The sequence below is a fragment of the Argopecten irradians genome, chromosome 14, assembly GCF_041381155.1.
Source record: "Argopecten irradians isolate NY chromosome 14, Ai_NY, whole genome shotgun sequence".
NCBI lineage: Eukaryota > Metazoa > Mollusca > Bivalvia > Pectinida > Pectinidae > Argopecten > Argopecten irradians.
In genome coordinates this window covers 11,023,551-11,046,835 of record NC_091147.1, presented here as the reverse complement: position 1 = coordinate 11,046,835, position 23,285 = coordinate 11,023,551, and the positions used below count along the sequence as shown (strand labels likewise).

At 33.6% G+C, this 23,285-nt stretch overlaps 2 protein-coding genes across 2 annotated transcripts; one reads left to right on the top strand and one right to left on the bottom strand.

The window, feature by feature from the left end:
* Window positions 1–15,361, top strand: LOC138306888 (acyl-coenzyme A thioesterase 9, mitochondrial-like). Its single transcript, XM_069247437.1, has 14 exons — window positions 1–135; window positions 796–923; window positions 1,384–1,429; window positions 1,833–2,026; window positions 2,407–2,499; window positions 3,506–3,609; window positions 3,901–3,974; window positions 4,662–4,729; window positions 4,955–5,066; window positions 5,575–5,665; window positions 6,242–6,327; window positions 6,502–6,589; window positions 7,059–7,215; window positions 13,557–15,361. The coding sequence occupies exons 1-14, from the start codon at window positions 116–118 to the stop codon at window positions 13,598–13,600; spliced, it is 1,305 nt and encodes a 434-aa protein (XP_069103538.1). The 5' UTR covers window positions 1–115; the 3' UTR covers window positions 13,601–15,361.
* A 920-nt stretch (window positions 15,362–16,281) lies between these two features.
* LOC138306890 (aprataxin-like) lies at window positions 16,282–23,267 on the bottom strand. Its single transcript, XM_069247438.1, has 6 exons — window positions 23,048–23,267; window positions 22,125–22,243; window positions 21,676–21,729; window positions 20,972–21,075; window positions 20,212–20,293; window positions 16,282–19,082 (listed from the first exon to the last, which is right to left on the bottom strand). Exons 1-6 carry the CDS (start codon window positions 23,228–23,230, stop codon window positions 19,001–19,003), a joined length of 624 nt encoding a protein of 207 aa, XP_069103539.1. The 5' UTR covers window positions 23,231–23,267; the 3' UTR covers window positions 16,282–19,000.
* Between the last annotated feature and the right edge of the window lie 18 nt (window positions 23,268–23,285).

Genomic DNA, 23,285 nt, shown 5'->3' with positions numbered 1-23,285 from the left:
ATTTGAAGGAAGATAACTCGTCCAATATGAAAGACTTTCGGAACTTATCTTGAGTTTTGAAAAGCGACAGGCAAAAGGTTGAGGTCTTCCGGTATTTGTTGACAAATGCAGAAAAATGTCGAGTTTTAAAGTCGGGTAAGTGTCCGTTCTCTCAACAGGAGCAGGTGTAGGACTCTAATAATTAGAGATTGCACAAAATAAACAAGAATTACGCGTAATTATAATTATCGCCTCTACCGCATTGTTGATTTATTACATAAGGGAAAAAAAATAAGGAAAAGTGAAATGCAGCACGATTGTGTCCTGCAGCATCTGAATGCACCACAGCTGAAATGAATCCTGCCATAATTAGGCTTAGGTGTGTTGAGGTGATATGTTGGCTTTTAGCTATATTCCAAGGTTGTTTAGGATTAGACTTATACTTTTTGAAAAAAAGAGCTGCATGCAATAGATACAGATAGTTTAGCATAACTTTAAGTCCTTTAAGCCTTTTCAAATCCCACACCCTGAAATGATGTGATAATGATGTCCTTTAGCTATGTTTAAAGTTTGGTTAGGATTGGATTGATGGTTTTTGACAAACAGAGCTAAACGGAAAAAACCTTTAAAGTCAAGTCTTATAAATAGGGTGTTTAAGATCCAAAGTTTCACAGCCTCTGCATCCCTTTTATTATTCAGACGATACTGTAATTAAGTGCTTATTTCTATCGTATACTAGTAATACACATAATTAGATACATTTGCTTACAAAGATAAATGCTGCTTAAAATTACATGATTTCTTTTCATTTTGTAGACTCAGGATATTACCGAGAACTATACAGAAAATTACATTAGTGAGAACATGTGTGCATCCAACATTACCCATGACAGCCTGTCTGTGTACGTCCAGCAAGCCACAAGGATTCACAACCATAAAACAGGGTACACAATATATTGTACATTATAATTAATATCAGGGTCTGAAGACTAGCCAAGTGCTCTAGCGACTGAGCTACCTGGTCACAGATGATCGACCCAGTAAATCCCGCTACACATAGTTACATTATAAAATGTATTCATTGTAAGTGTGCAAGTTAGCTGATGTGCATGACATGCAAACGTAATGATCTCAAGGACTTTGATTGTCTTGGTCCTCAAAACAGTCTTTAAAACTCAAAATACATAATTGTGTAATATGTACTTCAAAAAATATAGACTTTTATTTCCTCATCATTTTTTCCATGGAAATAATTACATGTGAGCATACATAATTAAAATATGGACGAACTTACATCTTTTATTACATTTAGTAATTAATATCCATTAGACTCAATTAATATACATGTGCAGGTCAATCTTTTAAGGTATTTTGTGATTTTTTTATTTTCATTTTTTTTTTCAGCAAGAGCAATGCTTGAAGAACTTGTAGGGGCTCAGAAAATATGGGGGTAAGTGCAATTGTTATTGTTAACTATGTGAAAGAATATTTTGTGTTTGCATATTACAGAATTATGTCTTTTTTGGATAGGTATCAGTTGAGACATCATTACATTCTGAGCAAAAAAATTATGTTGTTTTCACATTACACTCGTAAATACATAAAGAAAACAATCAATACTTACCCACAAGGCAGATAACTCTGTAATATGCAAATAAAGAATAGGTACAACGGCGTTAATTGAACTTGCTAACTTTTTTGTAGTAGAGTTAAATTTCTGTGACTAAGAAGAAAATTATATGTGGATGTTAAGTTCAAATATTTTAATGATATTAAATGGTTCATGTATAACAGAATAAGAAAAAATAATGCTATTATTTGTATATTTCAAAAGAGAATATTTTTACTTGCAGAACACCGACTGAGGCTCCTAGCCAATCACTACCATCCTTCACACAAGAGGACCTTCCCATGCGAACCATGAAAGATAGCTATCAAGAGGCAGTTATCCCCCTTGGATCAAACCCTCATACTAGGGAGAAATACATCAATTTCTATGATGGGATACGTTTTGGCAGAATTCTGGAGGATCTTGATACATTTGCTGGTACTCATTATTGACAGTTTTATTGTATATTTTTAAAACTTATTATTTAGTGGTTGTTTCTTTTATGAAATGAACAATTAAATATTACTGTAACACAAACATTGCGACAATTAGGACAGAATGATATTGTTTGTTTTTGTTAGGCATCATATTAAAAGTCAGGGTCATTTAATGATGTGTCAGGTCTAGAGGGTGGAGGAAAGCCAAAGAATGTAGAGAAAAATCACCAACCTACTATCAATACCTGTCAAACACAAGGGCTTGTGGTGATCTGCTACAATATTTTCTATACGTGACATAATTTTTAACCATTAATGTTGTATTCAAATACAAAAAGAAAAAAAAGTTGATATGTTTATTTTTTTTTTATTTTCATCTAGTGTTAATCAGTTATACCCACACAACCCATGACGACCAAACCTCTGACCACAAGTCACCCATCGCCATAGTAACAGCTTTAGTGGACAGGATTGGTAAGAACAGTATCATAAACACTGTCTGATTACAAAATATTTAGGATTTTACCTTGATTGTTGCCTGAAAAGACTTTTGTTTCAAGTTTTGGTTATATTACACTGAGGTGACTGTCATTCATGATTGATATCAAAGTTATATAAATAAGGTGACATATTAATCAATGATGGTGCATCTTTCCCCTTGCTGAAAGTTTTCCCTGGGAAAAGAATTGGGCTTGTTGATTCTTTCCCTCTTCCCTGTCTATTTATTCCTAGGGGGTGAAGGGGGAACTATTGTCTACATGTAGCTGATTCTCCTCTTCCCCCCCCCCCTCCCCCCCAACTATTGGCTATCCGATACTTTTTCCCTTTCCCTGTATATATATTTCTAAGGGGAAACTATTGGCTAGCTGATTCTTTTCCCTTTCCCTAGCCAGCCAATTCTTTTCCCGGGGGAAAATTAACTTGGCGGAGGGGAGAGAGAATCAGCTAGCCAATTCCTTTCCCTGGGGAAAGCATCAGAGGGGGAAAGAAATGGCTTCTACACCTGTAATATTTTCCTTGATGAGCACATAATGTGATGGTTTACATAGTGTCTTAAATATACATAATCTTCAGCAGGTTTCTACTTTACCATGTCCTACATTTAAACAAATATTAGGTTTTGAGAAGGTATTTTCTCCATACCATGTTAATTTTTATCAATGAAACTAAAATTGTATATATGTTCATAAAATCTGGGATTTGGTGTAAGGGGAGATAACTCATTCAAGGTAGGTAAATTTTGATGTTTCCACTTGTACTTAACTATAGTTTGGTTTGGTTTGGTTTGTTTAATTTTTACATCAACAGCCAGGGTCATGTAATGACGTGCCAGGTTTGATGGTGGAGGATAACCGGACTACCCAGAGAGAAACCACTGACCAGCAGACAGTACCTGGCAACTGCCACTATAGAGGACACAGTTGACTGACTACATATGTATGATGTACCACTGTTTTGTAGTACTATTTATTTATTTCAGAATTGGAGGAGCATCCTATAGCACCAGATAAAGACATTCTAATGTCAGGTCATGTGACTTGGGCTGGAAAAAGCTCGGTAGAAGTTACCATGCATTTAAAACAGGTACAATATATCTATATATACACAATTTGTGATTACGTGCTCTGTAGTTTCAAATAATTCACCGTGTGAGGCATATAGAACTGAATATATTGTAGTTGGCTACACTTACTAGTAAGGGGACACAAATCATGTTAGAAAATAGGAGATTGTGGTAATTAAAACTACAGATAAGGGGAAGTTTAAACTTACGTTTTAATAATGACAGAAGGGAGAATTTTATAACTTTGAACCTTTAATCACAGTTTGATGTTGTATACTGTACTGTTGTTGAGTAATGAATCATTATTACAGGAACATGAAGGCTCACTGAGACAACTACTAGTAGCTAGGTTTGTGATGGTAGCCCGCAATCCTGTCACAAAGAAGTAAGGAGATCGTGTAGTCTACTATACAAATAACACATTCATATTGATTTTCACTCTTATTTACATTTGTGTGACAGTGATCAGGAAAGAACCATGGTCACTGGTAATTGAGATGATTGGAGAAATAAATGAATTGATGACAAATTGAGTAAAAATCTTAATTTGCTTCTGCTTTATAGTAAAAAAGGTGCAAAGGTAACCCGAAGTTGCATTCTCACAAATGATTGTCAGATACTATTTCACCGTTAATAATACATCTATATAAAACAGCATTTGCTGCCTTGTATCTGTCTAAATACAATGCATCTTTTGACAGAAAGATACAAACATAATGAAAGTCGAATATTTATTGTAAATAAGATTGATATCCTATTAACAGCTAGGGTCATATAAGGATTACCTGGCCTGTATGCAGTGTATTGAGTCTTTGTTTTGGGAGACTGCAGTATATTTGTGTTGTTACATCTTGCTCATTTTGAGGTGCAATAAGATGATAACTTATTGATAAGTAAAAAATATGCTCTGCTCAACATACAGATACATATATTACATATTAATAACCATAAAAATGCAGATAACATAAATCATAAATAGTGTTCTATATAATATATTGCAAATTGCGTAATTACTAAAACAATGCTATTTACACCTATGTGTCATATAAGAACTATGCTTTCCACATTGAAGGTCTGGATCTGTAAATAAACTCAAGCCAGTTGGTCCTGAAGAGGAACGTTTATTTGAATTAGGAGAAAGTAAGTTATAATAAATTTCCTTATTTAAGTATAGATTTTGTCACTTTCTCTTCCCGAAATCATGAAATAAAGAAAAGAATTTCCCAATTAATGTGAAGGCCATCGCCTGTAGAAAAATATCAAAATGCCACCTAATGTTAAAATTGATAGATTAATTTGATAGACTCCTCCTCAGTACTTTCTGTACTTTTATTATTTCCTTAAAATTGCTGTACTTCCTTGAAGGTAACAAAGTAAAGCGTCAACTTGAAGGGGAGAGAACCCTTCTGAAGACTCCTCCATCTGAGGAAGAACGACAACTGATCCATGACTTGTTTTTACAGACATTAGACACTAGGTAAGTGATTTTGATGCAGCTGATGGGGACTTCAAGAATTAAAAATTCATGTAGTAGATAATATGACTCAAAAAACAGAAATTTACTTCATGCAATAGTAATACATGTATGTAAATGTGACTGGAGTAGTTTGTTGTTGAAATTGTACATACAATGGATAACTCTACAAAAAATTGTCTGACCATGAAGAATTGGATCATCTGATTCATTTCCAAATTCTCTGGCAATTGCTATATGATGAATTTACATTTAACAATTCTCCTAAAATTTGACATACTCAAATGATTTTTGAATTACTACATGCACCAACCAACTGAAAAACCAAGAAAAAACCAAGAAAAGTATGTTCATTTTTTAATGCACTCACACCAGTGTAAAATATTTTGAAAAATAATTTAGAGGTATCTTATCCTGATACATTTTGTATAAGACTTAATTGTACTTCCTTTTTAAAGATTTCTTACTTAACTGGTTACAGTGAATCATTTAAAGCCACTCTGTGTTACAGTGCAGCAAGTTTCCGTGTCCGTGTAAAACCAGACAACAGTGAATGGATGGAGAAAACACTACTCAAGAATCTGACTATCTGCTTCCCAGAGGTATTGTTTACTCACCTGTAGTTTAAATCAGACTCTATGCATTTTATTTGATGGCTCTATCATGAACATCCTCCATACTCCAGGGGTTACGATTACTGACATTATATCCAACCCTGGACTATCAAATAGTAAAACTGCAGGCAGTTCAAGAGGAAAAAATATGACCAATCACAGGCCTGCAAAGACTTTCTGTGAAGACTACAAAGAGAGCAATGTCCAAATTCAAAGCCATACAGTTAACCGCAGTGTTCTGTTAAACAATTCATTTGATGTAAATCAAAGGACTAAATTACCTGTTCTGTTCTCATGTCTCCAGTTTTACTGTCAGATAGTCCAGGGGTGGATATAACGTCACTGATAGTAACCCCTCAACTATGAAGGATGTACCATGAAGTGAAGCTATGTAGTGTTACTCATGTTAAGTCCCATCCTTTTGTGTCCCATTCCACATCTATATACATATAGAGGAAGGACAATAATAATTTATAATAATGCTCATCATCATCATTATAAAACTGTTTATAATATGTATAATTTGTACTTGTTTTTGATATTTGACTTTTATTCTATTCCCAGCAAAGAAATTTATATAACAAGATATTTGGAGGCTTTTTGATGAGGAAGGCTTTTGAGCTGGCTTGGACAAATGCTGCTATGTATTGGTAGGCCTACAACCAGAATCATGTTCCATTGAATCAGATATACTTATAATGCATTTTTTATGTAATTGAAGTTGTTATAACGATTTTCTGTTCTTTTCAATTTTTTTCTTTAAATCAAAACAGTTCGCCTGTTTCTGCTTGTAATTTTGAAGTTTTGCAACTACTTGCTTTCAGCAAGTCACGACCATATGTAACGGCAGTAGATGATATATTGTTTATGAAGCCTGTGGAAGTTGGATCTGTTTTGTTTTTATCTTCTCAGGTAAGTCTCCATATTAAAACAATACAAATTGTGTTGAAATTGACATACCGGTACATATATCTTGATGTAAAACATTAACATAAACTTTTCTATTTGAATTAATTTTGAAACTCATTGATGCTGTACAATTACCCTTTCCCTATATTTTCTTATATTATATGTATGATGAAATTAAATCAGAGATTGTCTTTCTTATCCATTTCATGATCATCATTTCTTAACAGTCAGTAGATTTGTGGAAAAAAGGCAAACCAAAACATCCTTGTAGCAGTGTCTGTTATCATATATGCTTTGTCTATAATATGGTTTTCGATAGGAGCCCTGAAATGCTGAGAAATAAATAAACTCATCCTAGAGTAGATAACTCTGTAAGCATTAGCAGTGAAAAGTGTCTCTTATAAACTATACTGTAGATGACTAGGTAATGTGTTAGTTTCAGAGCTGATTAATATTTCCTGGTTTGCTGTAGGTTGTGTATACGTCTGGGTCGATGTTACAAATGAAGGTCCATGCTGAGGTGGTCAATGTAGTGGACTGTACTCGGGCCACCACAAATAATTTCTACTTCACTTTTGACACACGTCTGAAAGAGGACGTTAAAACAGTGATTCCGCACAGTTACGCTGGTAAGTCTATTATATTATAATAATTATTGATATTGTTTATTTCCAATTCCATATATAGTTGTTTATGAATTTGCATGAGTTTAAAAATGTTCTATAAGAAGCTTTTATGAATTTGAATTTGCCCAAGTTAAAAAAAAAGTTCTGGATGATCACTATACTTATTTGTGGAAGAAAAGGAAGTGATTTTTTAATTGAATATACTGAAAAAAAACAACTTTTAAGGCATTATTGGACTAAAGATATATTCAATCCAGTATTAAAGTACCCCTTTCCTTTTTGAGGCCTCAATGTCACCAACGACTTAAACGCAGACTGAAAATATGAAAATCCACTATAGGTTTCTCAACTTTATTTATTTTTAAAATCCATTAATGGCTTTCTCTGTGCAATCCTTTTGTGAAAGGTTACATAGGTCCTATTAAGCGCACTTCATTTTTTTCCGATTTTTTAAGCGTCCTACCCTTAGAGAAATATAAGGCCTCTGGCACACAGTTGCAGCAATATTGCAGTAATATAGCAGCAATATTGCGGCAATACATACTTTTCGTATGCAAATGAGTTTGCCGCACACACTTGCCGCACCAAAGCAGCACACACATTTGTCGCAACAAAGCCGCTCATAGTTGTGGCACCATAGCCAGCTTCCTGGTTTATATTTAAATAAGTACAAAGGTATAAATAGAAAAGTTTGAAAAATCACAATAATCATTCTTTTGATTCTTGGTACATGTATTATACAATGACCTTTTGAATTCATTTGGTGATGGAATTGGTCTTAATATTGTATACCAACCAAGAATTACCTTGTCAGCATCAAATAAAAATTTCCTTGTTCCGGGAAACATGAATAGAATAAAGATATATATACATGCACATTTAAGTGTTTGTGACAAAAAATGACTATAAACCAATAAAAACATGAAAGAGGATGTTAAAACAGTGATTCCGCACAGTTACGCTGGTAAGTGTCTATTATATTATAATAATTATTGATATTGTTTATTTCCAATTCCATATATAGTTGATTATGAATTTGCATGAGTTTAAAAATGTTCTATAAGAAGTTTTTATGAATTTGAATTTGCCCAAGTTAAAAAAAAAGTTCTGGATGACCACTACTTATTTGTGGAAGAAAAGGAAGTGATTTTTTAATTGAATATACTGAAAAAAAACAACTTTTAAGGCATTATTGGACTAAAGATATATTCAATCCAGTATTAAAGTACCCCTTTCCTTTTTGAGGCCTCAATGTCACCAACGACTTAAACGCAGACTGAAAATATGAAAATCCACTATAGGTTTCTCAACTTGATTTATTTTTAAAATCCATTAATGGCTTTCTCTGTGCAATCCTTTTGTGAAAGGTTACATAGGTCCTATTAAGCGCACTTCATTTTTTTGTGATTTTTTAAGTGCCTTACAGAAATATAAGGCCTCTGGCACACAGTTGCAGCAATATTGCAGTAATATAGCAGCAATATTGCGGCAATACATACTTTTCGTATGCAAATGAGTTTGCCGCACCATAGCTGCACACACTTCCCGCACCAAAGCAGCACACACATTTGTCGCAACAAAGCCGGTCATAGTTGTGGCACCATAGCCGTTAGCTTCCTGGTTTATATTTAAATAAGTACAAAGGTATAAATAGAAAAGTTTGAAAAATCACAATAGTCATTCTTTTGATTTTTGGTACATGTATTATACAATGACCTTTTGAATTCATTTGGTGATGGAATTGGTCTTAATATTGACCAAGAATTACCTTGTCAGCATCAAATAAAAATTATTGTTCCGGGAAACATGAATAGAATAAAGATATATATACATGCACATTTAAGTGTTTGTGACAAAAAATGACTATAAACCAATAAAAACAATTAGATTGCTTAAATTTCACCAACAAACCTTATCAAATCCAAAGACACTATCAGACTACATCCTCTGGTAACTTATCATAAATCCAATGGAAGAAGTTTCCATTACCTCCCCTTAGCTAAATAAACTCCATTCATTTTCCATTCTCTTCACAGTTTTATTCTGAACAGTGGTTTTACAGTGTTTTTCCAGTTATCACTTTTAGGTCAGATAACTGCCATTGTGGCTCTACGCAGTTAAAAGTCCAGTTATTTCCCAGTTACCATTCAATACACATTACTTTCACAGTTGTTTAGCAGTTATTTGCTATATTAATGAGATTTTCCAGTTTTGTGACCTCACAGAAAACTGGTTAAAAACCGGTTTTGGAATGGCAGAAATTATCAGTACCAGTATACCAGTTGATGTCATAAATAACTGTAAATAAACTGGTCTAGGATGGAAGCATTGATGATAAGAATAACTGGAAAATAACTGTTATATAATATACGTTGATTACCCAGGTGGTGAGAAGGGGGAGGGGAGGAGGCTGGGGAGGGAAAAAGAATGAGAGAAGTAACTGTAAACTATGCAGACACTCTAATCAGGTCATCTTTTGAGGTCCAGGATTTAGTAAAATAGCTAGAGGGCATGGTGAACTAAAGAGATGCCTAATAACATCATTATATCTAAAAATTAAAATTAAAATTATTCCTTTAATAGGATACACAAAGCTATATATAGTACATCAATTTATAGCCTATAACTTTTTCACATATTATATATATATTATTACTTTCTTATACAAATTTAACATATGTTAGGGCCACATAATCAACCAATACCATATCATACAAACCCAGAAACAACAGAATCCATTGAAGTAAATCCAAGAGTGAAGGCTCCATCACCAAATATGTTACACGTATAATTCACTTTCAGTTGTTTCAAAATAAGTTAATTGCATTCTACATACATGTACTTATATTGAACAATTCATCCATAGAAATTCACTTCAAAATATCACAAAACAATAGATACAAATGTAGAACACTTTCATCATTTCCTGAAAACTTCAACAGTTGCAGGCAATTCCATTTTCTTTTCTTAATCAAAGCAGCTTTTCTTGAACAATTTAAGGATCTGTGCTCAGAAGAATATGTTGCAGATGAAGGCTGTCCCATATATCATGTACATGCAGCCACAGCAAACTAACATTCAAAATTAGAGGAAGTTGCTTTCCATTGGACAATATATTCAGATTGAGGCTCAAATTTGCCCCCACTCCACCCCCTCCCATATCCCCTACTCCTTTCAAATTCTTCCTGTGGGCTTGACCTATGTCCTGCTGTGGCTATGTACACAAGTACTGTTGATGGTAGCATTTGATAACTGGTTACAGAGAAGATATATCAGAAACGGTAAACTGGGAAATAACTGGTATTTTGATACAGTGAAATTCCAGTTATCTAAAAACTGCATTTTGAATGGAAATTTTTCAGCAGTTAAAACATGGTTTTCAGAAAACTGTCTTTTAACTGTACACACAAAATTGGTATGAAGAAATGTGAGGAATGAAAACCGGAAAATGAATGGTAAATGAATGGAAACTGTATTTTAACTGGGATTTAACCGGAATATCACTGGTAAATTCACAGTTATTTTTGCTAAGGGTCTGTCCTTCATACACCACAACCTCTTGAATCAATGTTTAAATTGAAGGTCAAATGATTTTAACCTTTAGCAAAGGATTATGGGAGTACCCAAAATTCTTTGTTATACTGTGGCAATATAGCAGCAATATTGCCGCAATATTGCGACAACCTTCCTAAAGTTTTCTGTGTAGGATGCTTCTAGTACAATAGCGGCACTATTGCTGCACACAGGTTTTTAAAGAAAAGTTTCTTGCACAAAAGCTGCAATATTGCCGCAATGTAGCTGCAACAAAGTATTAGTGCGGCAATAGTGCCAGAACGGTGCAGCTAGCCACACTAACCTGCTCAATTGCTGCAGTAACTTGCTGCACACAGATCAGTGTGCCGCAATATTGCTGCACACTTAAGCTTTCTGTAAGGGTAGCTTAGTATGGCAAGCCAAGTTACTTTTTAGCCCACCATCATCAGATGGTGGGCTATTCAAATCGCCTTTCGTCCGTGGTCCGTCGTCCGTCCGTCCTTCCGTCCGTCCGTCCGTCCTTCCGTCCGTCCGTCCGTCCGTCCGTTAACAATTCTTGTTACCGCTATTTCTCAGAAAGTACAGAAGGGAGCTTTCTCAAATTTCACATGTAGGTTCCCCTAGGGCCCTAGTTGTGCATATTGCATTTTGGGACCAATCGGTCAACAAGATGGCCGACTGGCGGCCATCTTGGATTTTGATAGTTAAAGTTTGTTACCGCTATTTCTCAGAAAGTTTTGAAGGGATCTTTCTCAAATTTCACATGTAGGTTCCCCTAGGGCCCTAGTTGTGCATATTGCATTTTGGGACCAATCGGTCAACAAGATGGCCGACTGGCGGCCATCTTGGATTTTGATAGTTAAAGTTTGTTACCGCTATTTCTCAGAAAGTACTTAAGGGATCTGTCTCAAATTTCACATGTAGGTTCCCCTAGGGCCCTAGTTGTGCATATTGCATTTTGGGACCAATCGGTCAACAAGATGGCCGACTGGCGGCCATCTTGGATTTTGATAGTTAAAGTTTGTTACCGCTATTTCTCAGAAAGTTTTGAAGGGATCTTTCTCAAATTTCATATGTTGGTTTTCCTAGGGCCCTAGTTGTGCATATTGCATTTTGGGACAGATCGGTCAACAAAATGGTCGACTGGCGGCCATCTTGGATTTTGATAGTTAAAGTTTGTTACCGCTATTTCTCAGAAAGTACTTAAGGGATCTTTCTCAAATATCATATGTTGGTTCTCCTAGGGCCCTAGTTGTGCATATTGCATTTTGGGACCAATCGGTCAACAATGATGGCCGACCGGCGGCCATCTTGGATTTTGATAGTTAAAGTTTGTTACCGCTATTTCCCAGAAAGTACTAAAGGGATCTTTCTCAAATTTCATATATAGGTTCCCCTAGGGCCCTAGTTGTGCATATTGCATTTTGGGACCAATCAGTCAACAAGATGGCCGACCGACTGACGGCCATCTTGGATTTCGATAGTTAAAGTTTGTTACCGCTATTTCTCAGAAAGTACTGAAGGGATCTCTCTCAAATTTCATATGCATGTTCCCCTTGAACCCTAGTTGTGCATATTGCATTTTGGGAGTGATCGGTCAACAAGATAGCCGACTGGCGGCCATCTTGGATTTTGATAGTTAAAGTTTGTTAACACTATTTCCCAGAAAGTACTGAAGGAATCTTTCTCAAATTTTATATGTAGGTTCCCCTACGACCCTAGTTATGCATATTGCATTTTGGGACAGATCGGTCAGCAAGATGATCGACAGGTAGCCATCTTGAATTTTGATAATTGAAGTTTGTTACTGCTACATATCTCAGAAAGTACTGAAAAGATCTTTCTCAAGGTTCATATATAGTATGTAGTAAAAGTTTGAAAAGCAGGGAAAAGATCCCTCTTTCTGTTGTCAGACATAGATCATTCTTTGGTGGGCGCCAAGATCCCTCTGGGATCTCTTGTTATTCTTTTATCGGAATTGAATTTCCGATATCGGAATTAGAATTCTCGATATCGGAAATTCGGAAATTCTAATTCTGATATTGGAATTAGAACAAAAATTCTTGATATCAGAAATTCTAATTCTGATATCGGAAATTCTAATTCCGAAATCAGAAATTCTAATTCCGATATCGGGAATTAGAAAACAATTTCCGATATGGGAAATTCAATTCCCGATATGGGAAATTCAATTCCCGATATGGGAAATTCAATTCCCGATATCGGAAATTCAATTCCTGATATCGGAAATTCGATTCCCGATATCGGAAATTTGATTCCCGATATCGGAAATTCTCTCTACTCATTATTTGCATTGCAGATTATACTTCATTTCCGATATCAATTGAATTCTCGATATCGGAAATTGAAATACCGATATCGGAAATAGAATTACCCATATCAGAATTTGTTTTCTTATTTCCGATATGGGAATTAGAATTTCCGATATCAAAATTAGAATTTCTGATATCGAAATTAGAATTTCTGATATCGAAATTAGAATTTCCGATATCAAAAATTAATATGAATTCCCGATATCGGAAATTGATTTCTCGATATCGGAAATTGAATTCCCGATATCGGAAATTAGAATTTCCGATATCGGAAATTAGAATTCCCCGATATCGGAAATTGGAATAAAAAGTAACTTGGCTTGCCATAGCTATGTGCTTATTGGATTGAAATATTTTTATTCAAGTGATAATGAAGATGACTCTCTTGTATTAAACTTCTCTTAAACTTCCATTGAGGCAGAAAACATTGTGAGTATATAATGAACATGTTACATGTTGATTGTTTTAATATTACAGAATCAATGCTTTATCTGGATGGGAAGAGACACTTTGAGAGTTGATGATGTAGGAATAATGATCGTGATGTAAAACTGTGATACCTACATGTATAGTAAATCCAAAACAATTTTCCTTGGTTATTTTTTATTTACTGTCAAATTGAACAGTACTAACTACACTGTCTAAGATATATTCTGATCACACAACAGCCTTATAATGTATCCAGTGACATCACCCTTGTCTTTATATGTCACTAGTGTGATATAACCTGGAGCAATTTTCACTGACTGGGAGTTCATTCCGACGTCGGGATTCAAGGATGTTGTGACGAAATGGCAGATTCCGCTAGAATTTTTGCAACACATTTTGACACCGAGATTCTTGGAAATGTTTGTAGTGATGTAATATGTGATAGAAAATATCTTATTTGTCTTCATTTTTTAATGAGGTTTTATGAAGCATGTCTCGCCAAGGCGCTCGTTTCAAAAAATCTCCATATGAACTGAAACACCATTAGGATCTTTATATACATGTATATAAATTTTCAAAATCAGAATATAACTGTCACAATATTTACCATTTAGCATTGTTTTGTTATATATATATATACAATAATACCAATTAGCATTATAATAGTTTTTATCTTTCAATGTTTTAGAATTTTGTACCTCAAGTTCCTACTCTGTTTTTAAAATTAGTTCAACTTAACGTCAAAACAAATTTCATGAAAACTCATTTGTTACGTGTTACTTGTTTAATGTTCTTGACAAAACAATAAATAATTTTTAAAAAATTCAAAATTATTATACATAATCACTGGCAGGTGGGACTTGTTACATTGATGGTAATTTACCCAGGTCTTTTTGGTATCTGGAAGCTGGCGTATTGCAAGTCCCTACTGATTGGAATGTTTAATTGACAATTGAATATCCACATCAATAAACACATATATTGTGATGTCATCCATCATACATCATTCTTGCAATAGTAAAACTTATTTATTTATAGGCATGAATATGGTCGAATGTTTAAGAAAATAGCTAAACCTTTCAAAATTAATACATTTTTTAATGTTTCAAAGTGATTTACATGTATGATCTCACTATTTACAGATTCCAAGAATAAAATACTAGATGATCTCAGCTAAAGAGCTGAAAAAAATCTTTTGCAAGTCTGTTTATTTTAAACATTGTAATTTAATACAGTATTAAGTTTTTGTTTTATCTATTCAACATCTTAAGCTTTTGTTTTTGAAAATGGGCATTATTTTGATATTTTAAAATGTTCCTGAAGCATGCATATACATATAGGTATGCTTTATACATATTGCTTATTGTTGGTTCTGTTTAGGATTTCTAATCCTAGACACACCTAGTTTGAGATGTTAGCAAACAGATAATATTGGTGTTTTCGTTTATGCATAACAATCAGTTCAACCATGCATCAGTAATTATTTCCAGTATAAATCCCAGTAAATATTTCAACTGAAACCTCCTTGGTATCCTCAAATTATCATGATCTATATATATATATATTTCTCATCTGTAAAATTATTTTAGCTCAGATACTGCTAACAATTGTAATGTCACATAACTATTACAATGTAATGTCAATAATTGTTTCTCCTCAACAAAATGTCTAAAACGTTGTGTTGTTTTACATATATGTAAGTTATAGGAATTTATAAGATTCAGCAATTATTGTATAATACTGCCATGTTTTAATAATTATTGTACATTTACCAAGTACATTGTACATGATTTTTATTATTTATAGTCATATAAAGTGACCAGAAATTTAATATATGATTGATATGAACTATATATATGAGTAAGTGTTTTATTTTCTTTACCCACATTCACTCACATGGGAGATATCAATGTTGTATGGTTAGTGTATGTGTAATGTCAGACAAAGTTATTGATTGTAAGACTACTGCTTTAAGAGAGCAGTACACTACCGATATATTCCAGACTCATACTCCTATAGTCCGCTAAACCTGCCTATATTATTAGGCTTTTTCAAAAAATTTTTGCCTAATATATATGTTTATCTTTCAACTAAACATGGCTTTTTGAAAATAAAACCGGAAGCGAAGTTGATTGGCTGCCGTTTGCTCTTCTAAATGTGTACACGGCGACCATTACAAATGTGTGAAATAGAAGGGTCTCGGAAGTATTTTATTGTGCAGAGTTGTTTAATTTCATAAATGGGATGTAACATGGGGGCAGTGGAGTACATACGATCCCAATATATAGGTATGTGTATGTTTTCCCGGCATTGCATGGACGATACATTAGAAATATGCCGCTGACGTAGCGTAGGCCAAATCTGACCTACAATTTCACATTTTTAAGAGGTTCCACGAGCTGACTATATATTAGGCAAAAAAAATAAAATAAAAAAAGCCTAATAATATAGGCAGGTTTAGCGGACTAATACTCCTACAGCCTTCCACTTTGTGTCAGTGCATCCTTAAGTTGTCCTTATTGTCCTGAATGTAGCCACAACAACATGAGTACATAATTATTATTTTCGATTCATTGAATACATTTTCGGGAGGTCAACAATAACTTAACATATATGCATGGTACTTCTCAATACAACACTTTTGATCATTAAGTTGCACTTTCAATATTTTTATCACCAAGTTCATCGCCTACTATACATCTATATCCATATATTGTATTGTCAGCTCCATTGAGAACCCAGGATATCATTGAAGGGAAAATGACAAATTAACTAAGAAAAAAATACTTTATTTCAAAATTAATATAGAGTGTAATTTATAAGACTGCTTGCTAGCTGTGCATTGAAAAAATACCTTTGACCCTTGTGAAATAGAAAGAGTCCACGATTAAATTTTGAATAATATGAGTTCCACAGTTTTAATACTTACCAGTATTGTATTTTGAATACACAATGTCAAGTTTAAACGCTTCCATTTAAACAGGGTCTTTGGGTTAACAAGGTTCAACTGTATATATAGCCTCTAAACTGCAATAATACCATAGAGTGGCAAAAAGAATAAAGATGCTGCCCTAAGATTGTTGAATGTGTATGATATCAAATGAAAGAAAATGTACATTTTATACAGTGTATACATACATATATATATAAAGCAATTGAAGGCAGTTAACAATTACAGACAGACATGTATAACTGGACAGAATTTGTGAATGAGGAACATTTGAACATTTATTGTTAAAACACTGTTACAGTTTGAAAAGTTACACAAAAAATTGAAATAGGGAAGTCACTCTTACATATGTAGAAGCATTTGAAATTACAATTTACATGAAAATAGACCCCCCCCCTGAAAAAACCCCCACCAAAAAACAAGAGGTCCATAGGCCTTAAAGGTCACCTGATTCAGATATAGAATGAAACAAAGACACTTTATATTTACTGGCCATTGAAGTCGGTCAGTGATTTTATAAATTTGACTTTTTACTCTATGAAGAGTATTTGCATCGATCAAACCTGTGAACTCAGAAGAAGATTTTTTGAAATGTTAGTCATTTTGACCCTGTTTGGCCCCATCCCCTCTGGTCCCCCAGGGGGTCAGTGAGGATCGATATATGGACGCTAAAATGCTAAATCTCAGGCGAATAATTCTAATCAAGTTTGACTCATTTCCTATGAAAATTGAGCAAATAATGTTCTTAAATGTGTTATTCCTACATAAACTAAAGTAAACTTGCCACCCCACTCCCCAGGGGAAAACGTGAGACCCCAGAGTCATATTATTCACAATTTTTATAAATCACCTTAAGACTTTTCCATCCATTATGAGTATTTGATTCTACCATTTTCAGAATTTTAGAACAAGATTTTTGAATTTTTAGCCAATTTGACCCCTTTTGACCCCTTTTGACCTCACCCTTCTGCCCCCTGAGGATCTGCCAGGATTAATATGGATATGATGTTAAAATGCTATTTCAGACTTATAATTCTTAATGGGTGGTGGGGACCTTATAATTCACAATTTTAATTGGCCTTATGCCTTAGAAGGTTTGTACAAAATTTCATTGAAATTGCTTCAGCAGTTTTGGAGGAGAAGTCAAAAAAGGAAATTGTTTATGGACATATGACGGACAAAGCACGAAGCACAACAGACAACGATGGACAAAAGGCTATTGGATTAGGTCACTTGAGACTTCGTCTCAGGTGACCTACGAAAAAAAAATGAGTACATGTAGTATGATGGTCAATTAAGTTCCAAGGGCTTGATCCATATCAACATGGAATGAATATTGACATTAAAGTTATTACATGTAATTTGCAGGAAAAAACCCCAATATAACATTCAATAGAAATTGTTCACAATTAATCGTGCCTATTGCTAATGTATGTGTTAGTTAATTAATCTGTATAGCCAGTATAACTGAAACCTAGCTCACATGAAAAATACAAAATGTATATGTCACACACAAAAAAAATGCAACTTTAATACTATATAATTTTACAAGAATTGCAAGATCAGGTGCTTCATTAAAAACCTGCAACAAAATAGTTTTTTTTATAGGACCAAACTGTTATTGTTTTCCTTTATCTATCTTTGAGAACAATGCATTATAAAGCAGGTATGAGTAGTAAGGCTTATAAAAAGGATTTTGATTGGTTTGGGCCATTTTTTGGCCTCCTTAATAAAATTTTCAAACCTATTATTTAGTGATTAAATTGTTGGAAATTCCACTATTGAGTTCACCCTTGATACAATAGGTACCACTGCTGCTGTAGTTACTATAGTAACCATCCTACAGTAAATATGAAAATGTGGAAATTTTATCAATTTTGGTCATATGTTGCTTTATTTTTCATGTAGAACCCACAAAACACACTTTTGAACAAACTTTATATTTCTCCTAAAGATGAATCTGAAGTACCTACATAATATTTTGCTCTTTTGTTTCTAAGACAAAAACTATCAGAAAATTGGTAAAAAATGGAAAAAAAATATATCAAAAATTCCTATATTTTGGATGGTCACTAATACAACGAAATCTGCAAAATTTTAAAACCCTTAATTACAATTGAATCAGAGATATCGTACATATATAATACTAAATACAGTCATGTTTTTCAAATACAGCAAATTAATTTTGTAACACTTGCATCTGTACAGCAGTTTAGAAGACTCCAAACCGTACATATTCCTTTCTATTCTACCAAACCATAGGCTGACTATGAAAGATTATCATGACTAAGCAGAAAGCTGCAGTTTCTCTGACCCTCAGTAACAAGAAAATAGCTTTTTCCAAATTACAGATGAAGGAGATCATCTTATGTTTAATGATGGTCATTTCCTTCAAAATATGTTATTTTCACACAACCAAAAAGGATGATCAAAAGCCATTTTCAGGGTAGAAGGCACAAAGCGACAATATATTGCATAGATACTGTATCTGGCACACATATAATATAAAAAGAGACAGGTATAAGTTTCTATCCTCCACGTGTCACGTGACTTTATAATTGTGAATTTTGATATGTGTCTTTAAGGCCGGCATGGTAGACAGTTCTTTCTTACAAACATGGCACCTGTAGGAGAATAAAATTATGATATAATGTACACGTATATATTAAAATCTTCAAAAATATTTAGAAATCCTAATCCTAATTGCAAGATCACCACATTATACATCAGCAAATGCAATCTAGTTGTCATAAAGTTGTTACAACAAATATAAAATTATGTTGTTTAGATGATGTATACACATGTATGTATACTTATTAAACTAGAATTATATCAGTATGACATTAAAAGCTGCTGCAACAACAAATTTTGATTGCTTCATCTTAAAAACAGTCTATCCTACAGATCCGCGGTAACCCACACAAAACATGTGTGTTCAATACCCCGCTAAAGCATGCCTTATTTTCATGAAAGATACAATAAATCTAATGCCAGCGACAAAACCTAGGTCATTGTCTGAAGCCACATAACGACCAGAATACCTGCTTATAATACAGGGAAATGCATCACAAAAACACCATTTCTATTTGTGAACTGCAAAAATATCAAGTAATGGTTATAATATTATGAGCAGGTTGCATGGTGCCATGGTTATCGCCTGTTTATCTCGTGAACTGTCAATACCGGAATTCACCAAATGCGCACACATCAACCAGAGATAAAGATTAATGCCTATAGAGTTCACGTTTCTACGTAACTATAATGTAAGGTTTTAGTCATGACTACATAATAACACAACTCCTTGAAGTGAACTGCAAGAATCTTATTTTTTGAAAATCTCGGTTGAATTCGCTAACATTGAATTATCTCCCCCTATAATGAAACTTTATATGGGACATGCTAGCACTGTAGCAACAAAAATAGTTTGAGTGAATATTATAGTATTCTAGACATTGGTGACAAGATTAATATACATGACACTTACATGTAATTATTTATACTAAATATATGATATTTAAATGGTGAATTCTAATAATGATGATCTCGTAGCAAATATTGTTGAAGCTCGATCATCTTTCTGATGACTCCGGAGCATGACTGTTGCATCATGTTACACATATAGTACCATCGGTGCTCTTAAAAGTTGAACAGCCAAATATGATAAAGCCAAGATTTAAACTTAGGTTTCCTGTTAAATCTAATTCTCCCACAGAAATGACTCAGAAATAAGCCTCAGATAGAACAACTGATTACCTCAGATTCCGTTTGAGCAACTCCTGGAATCTTGAACTATCCAAATGAACCTTTCCCTCACTTTTCAGCATTTGTATAATGTCTGGAAAATTCAAATATTTAATATTTCTAAGATGAAACATTTTCATCTTGAGATCTAGAGTAACGAAAAGTATAATTGACAGTACAATATCTATCTTTGTAAACAATTCTTGAAGTTCTGCCAATGCTAGGTTTTTTTTCAATAAATATACAATGTTTAGGTACATATATTTTCAAACAGATTAAATACCACATGAGATCATGAAAGAATCATATTTAGAATTGTCAGAACAGAAAGACTTTCTCTAGTAATACTACGTATTATACATACTTAAAGATGCTCCACGACGGATGAATGGTATTATTTCCTTATCAAAAACAGGAGCAGATAAACTAGTATTTTTCTTCAGTAAAAAAACTTTCTTATTTATTAATTTTATTTCAAGATAAAAATATTCAAATAGTTTTGTGTCCCAAAAAAGCTGTCGTACTATGCCCTATATGGAATTAAGAACTGATTGCGTATGCACCAAAAGCACTAGTTTTATATGTATTTTGGTGTTAATTAGACACACATATACACAATTAAAGGTGAATTATTCTTCAAATGATGGGTATCATTTCTGTATATTCTGGCAGTGGTGGAACATCTTTAAATAGATAAATGTGTTACTAAATGTGTTACTAAATATGGTTTGAGGCAAGCTATATATATAAACTTATCAAGATGAAGGTTTACCTTTGGAGTCATAAAAGTACTCTGTTGTGAAAGAATTCCAATGTTTTTTATTCTTCAAACACGGGCTGTCAAAGTCTTGGCTGATGACATGGAGATGTAAATGACTGAAAATATACAATGTACATATTATAAATTATAGGTACATATATGTATAGCATTTAGTTTACAGAGAGGGAATAAAATCTTAATATATCAATCCCCTAGATTATGTCATAACAGATCGGAAGGCTGTATGTGCTACAATAGATGAAGCAGTAGTTTAGTCCTTTGATGAATATCAAAATAATTTGATACCAATATACTGTAAGGCTTTTAAGTTGGGGGTTGACCACTCTCTGTACATGTTCAAAGGAAGTCTCTGATCTGTAGATATAATGACAATGATAGTAACCCCTAGAGTAACAAGAATGAGAGAATATCAATTTCGTATAATTGATAAAAAATCAGCCAAATAATAAATCAAGTGAAGACTTAATATTTTGATCACATTGAAATGCTTAAACATTTGTGAATTCTGCTGAATTTGTTTGGCCAAAACAACAATAAATGCAATACACATATACCAAACATATTGTATAAACAAGAGTTTTCATCTGTATGAAAATAAAAGAGATCTACATCTTGCATAGGTGATACATGTACTTTCAAAGGATCACTGAAGATTGATGTAGATACAATGTAAAGTTGCTAATAATATATCTTACCTCATACTAGGAATTGCATGATAACCGAGTCTGAACCTCAAAGTATCATCAGTTCTAAAAGAGTGAAATAACTCAAATTCATTTACGTGAAACTTACATGTAACTTGTTTATATCTGTTATTTTAATAATGTTATAAAACCAAATTGAAATTGAATAATTCATGGAGCGGGTAGCACTAGGTAATTTCTTGTTTGCTGTATACAGAGTTCCTGATTATAGGCTTAAATTTCTTATAAAATGAAATTAGTCAAGAATAATGTGCAGTATGTACAATGTATATTATTGAAAAACAAAATGCTTTTGAGATCATCATTGAAATCCAGTACCTTTTAACCAGCTCAAAGTTAAAAACAAAATAATAATACTCTGTACACTTCAAAATGTCTGTTTGAGCATTAATATAATAGTAAACATAACATTATACTCAGGCCATGTCAGGTATTACAACCTGTGAATGATTTCTTCACCCTTTTTGTGGAGATATTCTAGAAGCTCTACATGTTCTGGTTTTAGGCTGTTCAGATTGGGAATGTTTTCTTTTGGCATCACAAGAAAATGATGCCTTGCCTGAAAGAAATTAAACATTTCAGTAGTGATATTTTAAAAGCAATTTTCCTTATGATGAAACACTTTAAATTTAAAGTATTTTACATGTACCTACAATTGTACATTTTAATTTGTTAGCACGAAAGGTTTTTAATTTAGATGTAATTCGCCACACTTTCAGTACTAAATCAAAACAACTTCCTATACATGTACCTAATAATCATAATCCAACAAAGTTGAAAGAAGCTTAGTTATATAGTGGATTATAAAAAGGTCATAGAATGATAATGGAAATTTAATGGAAACGATGTGTCAATACAGTGTATTTTCAAAATTAAAGTGTGTTGTAAATAACAGATGGTAATCATGGTGATGAATGTACAGTATACATGTGTATGTTGAAGTGAGAATAATACTAGGAATTTATTGATAAATTATAATTGTGATAATAAGGATGATGGTGATGCTGATCGGTGATTTATGATGATGAGGCGGCGGGCGATTGTGAGGTGATGCTGATTAGGGTGGCGATCAGGATTCAGATACTGATGATGTGGTGAAGATTAATGATGATGGGGGTAAGATGGAGATGATGCTACTGCTGCATGTGGCTGATGATCGATGCCAGATGCTGAGAAGGTGATCATGAGTAATGTGAAAATACATGGTCATTGATCATGATTGATAATATTTTATTTATTATGAAAATAATATTGAAAAATTATATGGAATTAACTACAAGAATATAAGGCAAATGTCGTCAATAGCTAGATCGCTGACTTCAGCATAACTTCACAACACATGTGCAAATCGACTTTATTTCACCTTCGGGTATTTATCTTTTATAATGACCAATTTATCATCTACATATTCCTGCATTTCTGGATCGTCCATAGATGCAAGTAGCCCTTTGTTCCAGGCAAAAGTCGGTTTTTTGTTTGAACTTGGTCCCGCATTTACACTTTCATTTTTCCGTTTTTCACCACGAGCATCTGAGGCTGACGCCATGTTTATGCTATTGCCATAAAGGTTAAGTAACGACGCATTTGATCAGTGAAGGATT